Source organism: Astyanax mexicanus, chromosome 9 (genome assembly GCF_023375975.1).
Source record: "Astyanax mexicanus isolate ESR-SI-001 chromosome 9, AstMex3_surface, whole genome shotgun sequence".
In the NCBI taxonomy this organism is placed as follows: domain Eukaryota; kingdom Metazoa; phylum Chordata; class Actinopteri; order Characiformes; family Acestrorhamphidae; genus Astyanax; species Astyanax mexicanus.
This window is the reverse complement of record NC_064416.1, coordinates 2,970,001-2,986,381: the sequence shown is the minus strand read 5'-3', so window position 1 is coordinate 2,986,381 and position 16,381 is coordinate 2,970,001. Positions and strand designations below refer to the sequence as shown.

The following is a 16,381-nucleotide window of genomic DNA, read 5'->3' as shown; positions in this document are numbered from 1 at the left end:
AAATAAGAGAGAGAGATACCTGTGGATAAGAGACTAAAAGGGAGAGAGAGAGGTAGAGGAGACAGGTGTGGATGTGACTCTCTCTCTCTCTCTCTCTCTATTTTTCTTCCTTCCTTCCATCCACTTCCTCTCTCGCTCTCTTCCCAGAGGAGCTTGGACTGTTGCCGGGGGCAACCTCTGCTCAGCCTCCTATAAATACGCGTCTATAAATAGGGGTTCGGGAGAAAGGACAAGAGTATAAAAAATAATGTGTGTGTGTGTGTGTGTGTGTGTGAGAGAGAGAGAGAGAGAGAGAGAGTGAGAATACACTGCTGCCATGTGTGTATGTGTGTGCATGTTTTGCGATCGTTGCGAGGTGAGGACCACATGTCCTCACGTTGCGTAATGGGGACATTTCGGGGGTCCCCACAAATTTTAAGGCATTTTTATTATTTTTATTTTTTATTTTTTAATAAATTGTTTTCTTAAATTAGAAAATGCAAAAAAATGGGATAAATGAAGTGGGATAAGGTTATTAGTATTAATTAGCTGCAATTATTATTACATTAATGCAAGGTCCTCACAAGGATAGTAAAATCAAAATGTGTGTAAGTGTGTCTGTGTGTATGTGTATGAAAAAGAGAGAGAGAGAGAGAGAGAGAGAGAGAGAGAGAGAGAGAGATATCCGGAGAGGGAGGGGCGAGCGAGGGGAAGTGGCAGCATGCTGAGACAGTTGCTAGAGAGAGAGAGAGGGAGAGAGAGAGAGAGAGTGGATGGAGGGATGGATGGAGGGAGGGCGAACGTAGCGGAGGAGGGAGCGATGGCGTGATGACGCCGTGCGTGGCGTCAGAGCGATAAGAATAGAGGCGATGCGTGCAGCGCTGCTGAGACATCGCTTTTAATACCCACAGTCACTCTCCTCGCACAGTGTGTGTGTGTGTGTGTGTGTGTAGGTGTAGGGATACGCACAGCATTATTTAATATAGAAATGTCCCACTATGAAATAATGGATTGTGTTTATATTTGGATACATATCTTTATTTGGGAAGCACACAGACGTCCAACGGAAGAACACAGTGTAATAAAGAAATACAGGAATATTTTAACAGGAATATGTTTGGATTAAACAAGATACTGTCTGCATTCCATCACTCTTGAAATATACAGGACCTATATATTGGTCAATTGTAAAATCAACACATTTTTAAAAAGATAAAATACTGATACAATACTGTTTATACAATACTGGCTTGAATTAAAAGAAATACCTTAAACAATTAACAGCAAATTTGAGATTTTCAATATTTAATCAATATAAAATGATAAAATACACAGAAAAAAGCAGTACTGTGCATAAGCTTTAAACACCTAGTCACATTATTTTAAACCATTAATCTGTGTTTTTGCTTCTATTATAAAATACAAATAAAAGAAACTATTTGGCACCCATTCAACGCCTATTAAACTTGCAAATAGCATATCAGCTTTTCATTAAAGGGGACATATTATACATATTATATCGTTTTTACACAAACTAGAATAGAATAGATGTATGGACAATACAAACCAATTTATGAAGTTATTTACCCAAAATCATTTTCACATATAGATAAGCTCTATTCTTACCAGTTTCAGTCCCTTTCAGAATGAGCCGTTTAGGGGCTCTGCCACTTTTATGCAAATAAGCTGTTCACTCTGGCCACGCCACATGTTAATGCTGAGAGCTTATCACACGTTAGTGTTGAACTTCGATAGAAGCACAAAACTCATTATTTGAAAGTTCTTACATCTCCCTTATATGCTAAATTGTCACGGACAGTAGTTACAGATTCCTCCCTCAAACGAAGTCTGTATTCTTTTCGTGCTTGGAGTGTTTTTACAGGCAGTTAAGTAAAAATACAAATATAAAGTGAGCTTTGTGTAATATGTCTCCTTTTAAAACTACTTGCCATATGAGGATTTTATAAGCTTTGCTTAACTTCCAAGCTTATAACATTAGTGCCCATTCCACCAGTAAGTAGAAAACTCACACATAGAATAATCTGCTTTCTGTTTAAACAGCCTAAGCTAAGCTAAGCTTTTATTCAGAATGGCAAGCAATGTCTGTAATGCAGATACTGTATCTGAAAACGTAATTTTGACTCATCATAATGTAATATGTAATCATTTACATATTATGCAGATATGTAATATTGTCATTCTGAGTTGTCCAAATGTAATTGATTCTATTGATTCTAATGTAGGTGTCTAAAATGTAGTTTTTTCCACACCAACAATATTTAGTCCATGTAAAACAGTCTCTGGTGGGTTTGTACGATTCGTTTCAGCAGGTGTGAAATCAATAACATGTGAAAATAAATTTATAACTGGTTTCAGTCCAGTTATAAATTAACCTTAGCCGAATTCATTGGTGGTGAAAACGTGATCCAAACTAAAAAAAAAAAACTAACCATAGAAAAAAACTACAAACTCATCAACTAATTACGAGCAGAGAAACTAACTACAGGTATGAAAATGCCTTAATCAGACATTAAAAATGTTAAAATAACCTGCTTTAACTGTTCAAATTATAGCTTAGTTTAGCCAATTTAATTTGCTTTAGTCAAGTCTTAATAAGCACTGTAAAATCATGACTGTTTGATTGAATATTATTAGTTTAATATTAGCATTTTCTGAATAATGTAAAAATTAGGTGCCTAAAACTTTTGCACAGTAGTGTATGTCCGAATGTTTGTAGACGCACTCTAGCTTTAGAGATCAACATTTCTTATGAAATGCTGGTAACAAGATATTTCATATTACCAGCCTCATTAATCAAGATCTTCCTGAACAAATCTATTCCTGAAACGGCACAAATTTGACACTGAACTGAGGAAGGGTGTTGCCATGTTTCCCTTCTAAAAGGAAAGCTGGAGGAAGCGCCTAATGAAACAAAACTGTAATTCTTAAAAAAAAATAATTCTCTCAAAGTTAATCGAGTGCTGGATGTTAATCTACACAGATTTCTCTCCTCTAAACTGTTTATTTGGGTGAATAAAGCGCTTCCGTTTATCTACAGTAAGCTTAGATTTCCAATATTGTGTTTAAGGGTGATTTTTCAGCTAAGTTTCTCCAGCACTAAGGCTGGGTGCAGCAGCATTGATATTAGCATTATCTGCTAACCGCAATGCTAGACTCTAGTGCTAGTAATTGCCACACAATATTTTTACACTGAGGAACACTGAGTGTTCCAGTAACCAGGGTGCTATCAGCTAGCGGTTCGTCCCACGTAGCTTGTTTTAACGTGACAAAAGAGCTAGTGCTGTTTTAGCAGCTAATGCTAATGCTGCTGCACCCAGCCTTAGGGCTGGAGAAACTTTACTGAAACTCACTCTTATAACACTGTAGTTCAGCAGAGTGGCTTTACTGTTCCTTAATACCTGACTGGTAGAATTCATACATAAGGAGCACTGTTGATTTTTGGGAAAGTTAAACTATTTTAAGTGTGCCTTATCGTCCGAAAATACGGTACTAAGAAAAAAACTGTAATTAAAAAAAAAAACATTTTCCTTTAAAGTCAATCGAGTGCTGGATGTTAATCTACACAGATTTCTCTCCTGAAAACTGTTTATTTGGGTGAGTAAAGCACTTAGATTTCCAGTATTTTGTCTAAGGGTGATTTTTCATCTAAGTTTCTCCAGCAATAAGGCTGGGTGCAGCAGCATTAATATTAGCATTAGCCGCTAACCGCAGTGCTAGCCTCTAGCGCTAGTAAATGCCACACGATATCTTTACACTGAGGAACCCTGAGTGTTCCGGTAACCAGGGTGCTTGTTTTAACATGGCGGAAGTGCTAGCGCAATGGTTAGCGGCTAATGCTAATGCTGCTGCACCTAGCCTTAGTGCTGGAGAAACTTCACTGAAAACGCACCCTTATAACGCGGGACTTTAGCAGTCAGAGTGGCTTTACTGCTCCTTTAATACCTGACTGGTAGAATTCGTACATAAGAAGCACCTTATGATGATTTTTGGGAAAATTAAATGATTTTTAGAGCGACTTATAGTTATAATTCTCTAAACAGAAGGTGTCTACAAACATTTTCACTTATAAAGAAGAAACTATAGGCAATATATTAAAGTGTATATGCATGGAAATGGTGGCAAAGTAAATGAAAATAAAGTAAATGTAAAAGAAAAGTGAATATCTGCATGTTTGTTGGACCAAAACCCAAAGTGACCCATGTGAGCGGAGAATGATGGGGGATGAGTGGGTGGAGGTGAAGAGCAGAAGCAGACAGAGAAATAGATAGATAAAAAGATAGATAGAGGGAGAGATATAAAGAGATAGAGAGACGCAGGACCAGGTGGATGACGTCAGTTTAGTCCCGGCCAAGCGGGTCTGTCCTGCTGAGGTGTCGCATCTCGGAGGGTTCACACGGCCAGCAGCCTGAGCATCCACTGCAGAACAGACCAGAGATACAGCCCGTTACACCACACACACACACACACACACACACCAGTACAACACACACCAGTACAGTTATTAATAACCAGTAACGCAGGAACTGATCTGAGCAAAATCTGAATTACAGCCAACTGGACAGAACGGCCTGTATTCCTAGAAGGTTTCTTAGAAGTCTGGGACTGTCTATATCTATTCATTACTCCAAATGTATATACACACATATATACAGTATAGAGCTTAGTTCGGGTCCAATAAAATCTAGTCATTTTGCGCCCGAGCCTGATTTAAACCCCATATTAATTTAGTAAGTAGAGCGTTAAAACTGAGCTTTTTAAAAATCTTCTTTGGGCTGTCTGAATGAGCAAAATCTGTTCAGAATGATGTTAATTAATATTGCAACACTGAAGAAGCATAGACCTATTATTTAATAAAAATGTTTATTAAGAACAGATCTTAGAAAGATTAAAACACCAATCGGTAAATTCTAACTAAGTTTACAACTTGGTTCACAAATTTCTGTTTAAACAGCTAAATAAGCTTTCAAATAAGTTTTCATTCAGAACGGCAAGCAATTTCTATAGTTCAGATACTGCATTTAAAAACGTAATATTGATTACATAATGTAATATATAATAATTTACATATTATGCAGATATCTAATATTGTCATTCTGGGATGTCCAAATGTAGTTTTTAGTTTTTTTAGTAATCTATTTTTTTTTCACCCCAACACCCCAGTCCAGTTAAAAATTAACCATGTGCAGTTCATTGGTGGTGAAAATGTGATCTGAAAAAATATGGTATTATAATAATTCTCCAAACAGAAGGTGTTTTAAACCCTATCAAACCCCACATTATTTTAGTAAGTAGAGCATTGGTAAGTAGAGTTTTTAAAAAACATTTTTAGGATGTTTGAATGAACAAAATCTGTTCAGAATGATGTTATTTAACATTGCAGCACTGAAGAAGCATAGACCTGTTATTTAAAAACACAGTGTATATTAAGAACAGATCTTCGAAAGATTAAAACACCAATCTGTAAATTTGGCTGATGACGTCTGAATGACTTTCCTCTAATCTAATATAATAAACATGGTTTAAGAAATAAACAATAAATAATTATTTATTAAACAATTTTTGAACACACACAAATAGAACACAAACAGCAACAAGGCTGTGCACTGCACAATCATTAAACCCAAATAGATTATGAACAATAACATCATTTACAATGACAATCCTCCTCAACTCTGCAGCTCCTCAACTCTGCAGCTCCTCAACTCTGCAGCTCCTCAACTCTGCAGCTCCATAACTCTGCAGCTCCTCAACTCTGCAGCTCCATAACTCTGCAGCTCCTCAACTCTGCAGCTCCATAACTCTGCAGCTCCATAACTCTGCAGCTCCATAACTCTGCAGCTCCATAACTCTGCAGCTCCTCAACTCTGCAGCTCCATAACTCTGCAGCTCCTCAACTCTGCAGCTCCTCAACTCTGCAGCTCCATAACTCTGCAGCTCCTCAACTCTGCAGCTCCATAACTCTGCAGCTCCTCAACTCTGCAGCTCCTCAACTCTGCAGCTCCTCAACTCTGCAGCTCCTCAACTCTGCAGCTCCTCAACTCTGCAGCTCCTCAACTCTGCAGCTCCTCAACTCTGCAGCTTCTCAACTCTGCAGCTTCTCAACTCTGCAGCTCCATAACTCTGCAGCTCCTCAACTCTGCAGCTCCATAACTCTGCAGCTCCATAACTCTGCAGCTCCTCAACTCTGCAGCTCCATAACTCTGCAGCTCCATAACTCTGCAGCTCCTCAACTCTGCAGCTCCTCAACTCTGCAGCTCCATAACTCTGCAGCTCCTCAACTCTGCAGCTCCTCAACTCTGCAGCTCCTCAACTCTGCAGCTCCTCAACTCTGCAGCTCCATAACTCTGCAGCTCCTCAACTCTGCAGCTCCTCAACTCTGCAGCTCCATAACTCTGCAGCTCCTCAACTCTGCAGCTCCTCAACTCTGCAGCTCCTCAACTCTGCAGCTCCTCAACTCTGCAGCTCCATAACTCTGCAGCTCCTCAACTCTGCAGCTCCTCAACTCTGCAGCTCCTCAACTCTGCAGCTCCTCAACTCTGCAGCTCCTCAACTCTGCAGCTCCTCAACTCTGCAGCTCCATAACTCTGCAGCTCCTCAACTCTGCAGCTCCTCAACTCTGCAGCTCCTCAACTCTGCAGCTCCTCAACTCTGCAGCTCCATAACTCTGCAGCTCCTCAACTCTGCAGCTCCTCAACTCTGCAGCTCCTCAACTCTGCAGCTCCTCAACTCTGCAGCTCCTCAACTCTGCAGCTCCATAACTCTGCAGCTCCTCAACTCTGCAGCTCCTCAACTCTGCAGCTCCTCAACTCTGCAGCTCCTCAACTCTGCAGCTCCTCAACTCTGCAGCTCCATAACTCTGCAGCTCCTCAACTCTGCAGCTCCTCAACTCTGCAGCTCCTCAACTCTGCAGCTCCTCAACTCTGCAGCTCCATAACTCTGCAGCTCCTCAACTCTGCAGCTCCTCAACTCTGCAGCTCCTCAACTCTGCAGCTCCTCAACTCTGCAGCTCCTCAACTCTGCAGCTCCTCAACTCTGCAGCTCCTCAACTCTGCAGCTCCATAACTCTGCAGCTCCTCAACTCTGCAGCTCCATAACTCTGCAGCTCCTCAACTCTGCAGCTCCTCAACTCTGGAGCTCCTCAACTCTGCAGCTCCTCAACTCTGCAGCTCCTCAACTCTGCAGCTCCTCAACTCTGCAGCTCCATAACTCTGCAGCTCCATAACTCTGCAGCTCCATAACTCTGCAGCTCCATAACTCTGCAGCCCCTCAACTCTGCAGCCCCTCAACTCTGCAGCCCCTCAACTCTGCAGCTCCATAACTCTGCAGCTCCTCAACTCTGCAGCTCCATAACTCTGCAGCTCCATAACTCTGCAGCTCCTCAACTCTGCAGCTCCATAACTCTGCAGCTCCATAACTCTGCAGCTCCTCAACTCTGCAGCTCCTCAACTCTGCAGCTCCATAACTCTGCAGCTCCTCAACTCTGCAGCTCCATAACTCTGCAGCTCCTCAACTCTGCAGCTCCTCAACTCTGCAGCTCCTCAACTCTGCAGCTCCTCAACTCTGCAGCTCCATAACTCTGCAGCTCCTCAACTCTGCAGCTCCATAACTCTGCAGCTCCATAACTCTGCAGCCCCTCAACTCTGCAGCTCCATAACTCTGCAGCTCCATAATTCTGCAGCTCCATAACTCTGCAGCTCCTCAACTCTGCAGCTCCATAACTCTGCAGCTCCATAACTCTGCAGCTCCATAACTCTGCAGCTCCATAACTCTGCAGCTCCTCAACTCTGCAGCTCCTCAACTCTGCAGCTCCTCAACTCTGCAGCCCCATAACTCTGCAGCTCCTCAACTCTGCAGCTCCATAACTCTGCAGCTCCATAACTCTGCAGCTCCTCAACTCTGCAGCTCCATAACTCTGCAGCTCCATAACTCTGCAGCTCCTCAACTCTGCAGCTCCTCAACTCTGCAGCTCCTCAACTCTGCAGGCTTTGCATTCACAAGGATCTGTAAGTCCCTGTTGCACGGCCTAGTTTGTTTTTAGCTTTAGCTTTTAGCTTTTTGTTAGTCTCTAGTTAGACATGTTATCAACTTCATCAATTCCTGATTGCTTGGGCTGTCACCGACTAGCTGAAAAAGTTTCCGAACTCCAAGCCAGGATATCTACACTCCACTCCATAAGGGATGATGAACAATTTCTAGACTCAATACTGGTACCAGATACCCAAACAGTAAATACTACAAGAGTGGCTGATTTAACAGAGCCATGGAATGGCCTGAGCAATGAAGTGTCTTTGTCTTCGAAATGGCATAAACAGGGAGCTAAGCCAAAACTAATTTTGGCTTCAACCCCTGGCCTGGCCAGCAAAAATGAGTGGACTATTATTGGGGGAAAGCAAGAAAGAGGCACTAAGAAACATCAATCAGATCAAGCAAAATCTACAACACAAAGTTTTTTCTCTTCTAATAAATATGCTGTGCTTAAAGAAACAGAATGTTCCATGTTACTGTCAGATCACAGAGCGAGGCCAGTCTCTTCTGGAGGAAAGAATAAGCCACAAATTCAGTCTCAGAATTCCAGAAAGCAAGCTGAAACATATAAGGCAAAGAACCCACGCTATGCTAGCCACTCAGTAGTTCATAAAAGACATCCAGACAATGTTCTACAACGGCAGCGGCAACAACATCGCCAGAAACCAACTAGAAATAACTGGCAACATCAGAAAAACACAAACTTTCTTCCAGAATCAAATACCCTGTTAATCGGGGACTCCACCATTAGAGATCTGAGAAGTGGGCTCCATAGAACTGTTTGTTTCCCCCAGGCAACTGTCTGTGACATCCTACAGGAGCTCCCATGTGTGTTACAGAACAATCTTTCAACACAAAGAGTTATCGTGCACGTTGGCATGCGGGATATTATCAAGCAACAATCTGAAATACTAAAGAAAGATTTTATACACCTTCTCGATTTATTTGAACTTACTCCTGTTGAGGTGTTTATCTCTGGGCCGATTCCTACTTTCAAACGGGGTAATGAGCGCTTCTGCCGGCTACTTATGCTGAACAGCTGGCTTTCCTCCACCTGTGCCCATCGCAGGGTGAATTTTATTGACAATTTTAACATCTTTTGGGACCATGGTGAACTTTTTTGACAAGATGGGGTACACCCCAATTCCCTTGGATCTCGGCTTCTGCACTCAAACATACGCTACGACATCAATCATGCAACATGGTCTTGTATTAACAACAGACCAGAAAACCCACAATATTGTGTTACACCACCTCCTGAGGAGCGAGAAGTCTGACATGCTAGAAACCATGCTACGAGACTGTCTACTATCCCAGTGGTATGCAATAGCCGGTGGCATGGTCGTAAAATCCATAAGAACACTCTTTACAGATCAGCTAGGTCTAATTTAGTTACATAATTCAACAAAGTTTACGAATAGAAAGTAATTTCTAAACAAACTAAATTGTGTATGTTTATTTCTGTAAAAACACAAAAAACAACAACAATAAAGCTATGCAGTGCACAGCACAGCGCTGCAATTCAGGTGCGTAATATGGACAAGTGTAGTGTGCACCGCTCACTTGTGCATTTTTTTTAAATACAGTTTGATTTGTTACTTTGCTGTATTGTGATTATCAACTGTAATTACTTGAATTTATTGTTATTTTAACAGTGAAGGCACAAGGCGTGAAAATAGACCGTTGACAGGGTGTAAGATAGCAAAGAGCATTGTGACGCATCTTGCGCAGTGTGTATGATAGGGCCCACAGCATTTGTGTTCTATAATCTACTATATTTTAGGTAATTACCATTGTTTTTGCATGACAAAAGTGAATTAATTCATTAGAACAGCATTCGCAAACATTTGCAACATTCCCACCATTCCCTACAAAATAACACGCAAACTGAAAAGAAGATAAGAAAGGGATAGGAAGAAGACATTGCCTTCCTTACAGAGAAAAACCTAACCTAACTTTTCTTTTCTTTTTGTTTCTAAATAGAGAGTAGAAAAAGAAGTTCAAAAAACTTGAAAACTAGCTGTTCTCTTACACACTAACAAACACACAGCAAATACTGCTTTGTGTTTTTCCCTCTCTTTTAAAGACAGGGCACAGGTGTTGCTAGTTAGGCTTGATTGCCTCCAGAAGCCACTTGCTGCTCCCCCTGGTGGCCGGAGGCTGACTAGCTCTGGAGTCAGCCCTTACAAAAAGGTCATATAGTGAATATAGAGCGTTTTTACACCTGTAGTTGTGAAAGTTTCTATGGTCCGGATCAGTTGATGAGTTTAATTGTGTTTATTTGGAGCTTCAGTTTCTCCCTCTGTTTGGTTTGTTTTCACACAGGCACAAACCTAAACGCACCAAAATGTGCACCAATAAACCACGCGAGCACATCAGAGTCTCCTCTGATTGGTCAGAGCTGTCTGGTGCGGGAGCGAGAAAGTAAATATAGTGAGAAAATTCTGTGTTTCAGTGTGTTTATCTGTATATCTGTATCTATAGCAGTGTGAAGCTGCTTTAATACAGAACGCTGAAAATTTGCTGCTGCGTTTTTTAAACATAGTGTTTTTAATGGGACGTGCAGTACAGATGTGAGCAGTGAACACTGCACATACTGAGCTCTTAGGGTGTAAACAGCATGGAGCAGCAGCAGAGACAGCGTTTGTTCATAGCAGTATATTATCTGACTAATATATCAGATACATTTTCCTGATTACTTTCATTTACACACCATTTTACTTGACTTACTATCTTTATCTTTGACAGTGTTGTGTAAACTAAGATTTTTCAAATTGATGTTTAATTTCATGATGTCTCTTAATATTAAACTCCTTAATTACGGCAACTTTTAGACTCTTTGGCCCGTTTTTCTGCGCTACAACTGCACACACTCTCCGCTTTTAGACTCTTTGGCTCGTTTTTCTACGCTACAACTGTGCACCCTCTCTGCTTTTAGACTCTTTGGCCCGTTTTTCTGTGCTACAACTGCGCACTCCCTCCGCTTTTAGACTCTTTGGCCCCGTTTTTCTGTGCTAGAACTGCGCACCCTCTCTGCTTTTAGACTCTTTGGCCCGTTTTTCTGCGCTAGAAATGCGCACCCTCTCCGCTTTTAGACTCTTTGGCCCGTTTTTCTGTGCTAGAACTGCGCACTCTCTCCGCTATTAGACTCTTTGGCTCGTTTTTCTACACTACAACTGCGCACCCTCTCTGCTTTTAGACTCTTTGGCCCGTTTTTCTGTGCTAGAACTGCGCACTCTCTCCGCTTTTAGACTCTTTGGCCGTTTTTCTGCGCTACAACTGCACACACTCTCCGCTTTTAGACTCTTTGGCTCGTTTTTCTACGCTACAACTGTGCACCCTCTCTGCTTTTAGACTCTTTGGCCCGTTTTTCTGTTCTACAACTGCGCACTCTCTCCGCTTTTAGACTCTTTGGCCCCGTTTTTCTGTGCTAGAACTGCGCACCCTCTCTGCTTTTAGACTCTTTGGCCCGTTTTTCTGCGCTAGAACTGCGCACCCTCTCCGCTTTTAGACTCTTTGGCCCGTTTTTCTGTGCTAGAAATGTGCACCCTCTCTGCTTTTAGACTCTTTGGCCCGTTTTTCTGTGCTAGAAATGTGCACCCTCTCCGCTTTTAGACTCTTTGGCCCGTTTTTTGAGGTGCAGATTAAACTGCACCTCATCAGCAATTAAGCTTAATTAAAAAGGAGTATATTTCATATCTGCGTCTGATTGTGACCGGATCATGTTCTCACCACAAGAGTTCATTTTAACCGGACCAAATAGTGCTGGTGTAAAAACACCCTAAGTGTAGAGAAGTCGTGCATCAGGTCTTACCACGTTTATTCCCCTGTTCTTCACCTCCAGGCTGCTTTCTGCCTCAAACAGAGCTGAGAAAAAAGTGCATTTATCATCAGATTCCTCCAATTCTCCAATTAACAGGTTTACACTCACTCTGTGTGATTGTGATAATGACGCAGTTTAAATACACCATTCTGTCAAAATAACACAGCAAGACAAAGCCTGCAGGAGGTTTATATAAATGTAGAAAACTTTAGAAAAGATTATTTTTATCTATTTAATCTTAAAATCATACACAATAACAATTCTATAATTGGGGGTACTTTTCACATCTTTCATATAAACTTAAAAAAAATATCCTCAAAACAATATTTTTTTATTTGTATTAATACTAATGATGCCTAATGTATATTTCAGTCACAATTTATACAAAATATATAAACTTAATGACTCCTGGCCCATTTCCACTGCATGATTTATACATTCTACTGCAGTTTTACAGTTGATAACAGATTATTTTCAGTAAAATTATCGACATAGAGTGTCTATTCTCTGTAGAATATTTAATTTTAGTAATTAATATATATAAATAATATATGTTCTAGCCAACTTTTTAATTATCTTTGATTTTAAACTGAATAACATCTGCAAACCTTTAATCTCATTATTTTTTTATTAATCAACATTACTTTTATTATTGGTAAAAATTAATGTGATGATGATTAAAAAATGGCCATTAAATGTAAATAAATGACAATGTGTTGAAAATCTGTAAAATTAAGGAAAATGGAAAATGGCAAATTTGTTGATTCTTTAAATGTTTTTGGACAGTTTAATTTTAAGAATGACTTTTTTCCATACTTAATAATACATTATTACAAATGGGACTCCAGAGTGTAATGCGGATAAAGTGCAGCGTGATTCTAACATTTTAACATTATAACTTTAATACTTTACTACTGTATATTATGATTATAATGCCATAGCTGTATATAAAATAATTTTTTTTTATTAAAAAACACAGGTATGCATTTAGTAATACTATTCGTCATTTATATATTTATATGATAAACGACAATGTGTTGAAAATCTATAAAATTAAGAAATAAATTGTGAAAATGTCAACTTTGTTAGACTGTTTCATTTTAAGAATATTTTTTGTCCATACTTTTTAGAATTTTTCCACAATTCTAGAACTGAATATTTAGTGTCTTTTAAAAAAAAAAAAAAAAAGTTTATTATGAATAGAACTCCAAAGTGTAATGTAGATGAGTGCTGGATGATTATAACATTATAACTTTTGCAGCTTTTTTTTTATTACCATCACAGTGTGATTTTGTTACTTTGCTACTGTATATTGTGATTTTCACTCCATAGCTTTATTTAAGAAAATAAAAAATAGTATTAAAATATGCAGGCCTACGTCACAGATCATTTTTGGGTCTCCAGTATCTCTAGTATCTGTTCACACCTATAATAATTATCATGCACATTCCATACTAATGTGCTGTGCTGCTCTGGGTACATTTTAATGAGTAGTAATTATTTTATTGCTTAATCAGGACAGCCCTACCTGTGTGAGGTGTGAGGAGTGAGGAGTGAGTTTAGGGTTTAATGAGTTGGATAAGTTGTGATGACGGCTTGAACTCTCAGTACAGGTTTAGTGTTACGTCAGGCAGTGTTACAGCAGGCCTCGCTGTGCTGCACTGTGCTGTATTGCGCTGTGCTGCGCTGTATTGTGCTGTGCTGCGCTGTGCTGTGCTGTATTGTGCTGCGCTGTGCTGCTCTGCGCTGTGCTGTATTGTGCTGTGCTGCTCTGTATTGTGCTGTGCTGCACTGTATTGTGCTGCGTTGTGCTGTATTTTGCTGTGCTGCGCTGTGCTGTATTGTGCTGTGCTGTATTGCGCTGTGCTTTGCTGCGCTGTATTGCCCTGTACTGTGCTGTATTGTGCTGTGGTGTATTGTGCTGTGCTGTATTTTGCTGTGCTGTATTGTGCTGTGCTGTATTGTGCTGTATTTCACTGTGCTGTATTGTGCTGTGCTGTATTGTGCTGTGTTGTGCTGTGCTGTATTGTGCTGCGCTGTGCTGCTCTGCGCTGTGCTGTATTGTGCTGTGCTGCATTGTGCTGTGCTGCTCTGTATTGTGCTGTGCTGCACTGTATTGTGCTGCGTTGTGCTGTATTGTGCTGTGCTGCGCTGTGCTGTATTGTGCTGTGCTGTATTGCGCTGTGCTTTGCTGCGCTGTATTGCCCTGTACTGTGCTGTATTGTGCTGTGGTGTATTGTGCTGTGCTGTATTTTGCTGTGCTGTATTGTGCTGTGCTGTATTGTGCTGTGCTGCTCTGTATTGTGCTGTGCTGCACTGTATTGTGCTGCGTTGTGCTGTATTGTGCTGTGCTGCGCTGTGCTGTATTGTGCTGTGCTGTATTGCGCTGTGCTTTGCTGCGCTGTATTGCCCTGTACTGTGCTGTATTGTGCTGTGCTGTATTGTGCTGTGCTGTATTTTGCTGTGCTGTATTGTGCTGTGCTGTATTGTGCTGTATTTCACTGTGCTGTATTGTGCTGTGCTGTATTGTGCTGTGTTGTGCTGTGCTGTATTGTGCTGTGCTGTATTGTGTTGTGCTGTGCTGTATTGTGCTGTATCGTGTTGTGCTGTGCTGCTCTGTGCTGTATTGTGTTGTATTGTGTTGTGCTGCGCTGTGCTGTATTGTGTTGTGCTGCGCTGCTCTGCGCTGTGCTGTATTGTGCTGCGCTGTGCTGTATTGTGCTGTGCTGCATTGTGCTGTGCTGCTCTGTATTGTGCTGTGCTGCACTGTATTGTGCTGCGTTGTGCTGTATTGTGCTGTGCTGCGCTGTGCTGTATTGTGCTGTGCTGTACTGCGCTGTGCTTTGCTGCGCTGTATTGCCCTGTACTGTGCTGTATTGTGCTGTGCTGTATTGTGCTGTGCTGTATTTTGCTGTGCTGTATTGTGCTGTGCTGTATTGTGCTGTATTTCACTGTGCTGTATTGTGCTGTGCTGTATTGTGCTGTGTTGTGCTGTGCTGTATCGTGTTGTGCTGTGCTGCTCTGTGCTGTGCTGTATTGTGTTGTATTGTGTTGTGCTGCGCTGTGCTGTGCTGTGCTGGTGTGGATTGTGTAATCGGGGAATCGAGCTGTAATGAAGAGGCTCACCCACGAGAACCTGCAGCCTGCAGACACACGACACGAAGACAGGGAAGGGCAGGTGCTGCTCCCCAGAGCCGAACCGCTCCCACAGCATCTGCAGAACACTATTATCACACTGCACACCTGAGAGAGAGAGAGAGAGAGAGAGAGAGAAAGAGAGACAGATCACTGCAGCTTCAGGCAGGTAGAAACAGAGCATCACCTCCTCTCCTAATGCTCCAAATACACCTCATACACCAAATACATCTCAGACTCCAGTTCATAAAGAACATCACATCTAACGTACCATCACTCACACTGAGATTTACGTATTTTTCCACACTATAACCCGCATTTAAAATCTTTTAATTTTCACAAAAATCATCAGAGCTCCTTATAATCTGATGCTCCTTCTGTATGTATAAAATTCTACCAGTCAGGTTTTAAGGAGCAACATTAGCCACTAACCCAACTAAGCCGTTCAGATGTAAGTATATATCGGCCTGTAGCTTGCTGCTAACCTCAGCTAGCACTGCTGGAGCAGCATTAACATTAGCCGCTAACTGCGCTACGCAGCCTTCATGTTTACTTCGTGTTTAAAACAAACTACGTGGGACAAACCGCTAGCTAATATCACCTTGGCTTACCAAAACAGACGTTTACTGATAATGCGCCTTATAATACGATGTGCCTTATAGTCCGAAAAAAACAAAACAAACAGTAATAGCAGTGGAAGATCTGATGAGTGTGTGTTTTAGGGGGGAGGTTCCAGAATGTGTTGGGATGTCTGCTAAATATGCACACAGCTGCCCCGTCGTAAAAAAAAAAAAAACAGAGCCCCACACTACACTAAACCACCTTACATGTATGACAATACATATTATTAAATAAATTATCATATTTCACGAGCTATAAGGTGCACTGGGTTATTAAGTGCATTATGTAACACTAGGAAGGAACAGGGGTGTTGCTATGTTGCATTCTTTTAAAGTCAAACAAGCGCTGGATGTTAATCTACACAGATTTCTCTCCTAAAAACTGTTTATTTGGGGTTTATAGTAAAGCGATTCCATTTATTTACAGTAAGCTTAGATTTACAGATTTCCACTAAGGCTGGGTGCAGCAGCATTAGCAGCTAACCGCTATCGCTAGCCACGGTTAGCAGCTAATGCTAGAGTGGCTTTACTGCTCCTTAATACCTGACTGATAGAATGTATACATAAGGAGCACCAGATTATAAAGCGCACTGACGAATTTGGGGAAAATTAAAGAATTTCAAGTGCACCTTGCAGTGCAGAAAATTCGATAAATGTAAATTAATTTATTGCTCTTTTTAAATATTGAAATTTATTTATTATCTTTCATGTTTGTCATTATTTCATTATTATTTTTGTATTTACTGAATTGTTTGCTTTGGCAACAGTAGTTATTTAC

General features: G+C 40.9%; 1 protein-coding gene across 1 annotated transcript in view; it reads right to left on the bottom strand.

Moving 5' to 3' along the window:
* Window positions 1-983: 983 nt before the first annotated feature.
* Window positions 984-16,381, bottom strand: part of capn12 (calpain 12) — a 50,711-nt gene continuing 35,313 nt past the window's right edge. Inside the window, exons 19-21 of the mRNA XM_049483780.1 lie at window positions 14,975-15,091; window positions 11,840-11,892; window positions 984-4,416 (exon numbers count right to left, since the gene is read on the bottom strand). Coding sequence (XP_049339737.1) covers window positions 4,390-4,416; window positions 11,840-11,892; window positions 14,975-15,091 — 197 coding nt within the window. The 3' untranslated portion in view covers window positions 984-4,389. The remainder of the gene's footprint in view (window positions 4,417-11,839; window positions 11,893-14,974; window positions 15,092-16,381) is intronic.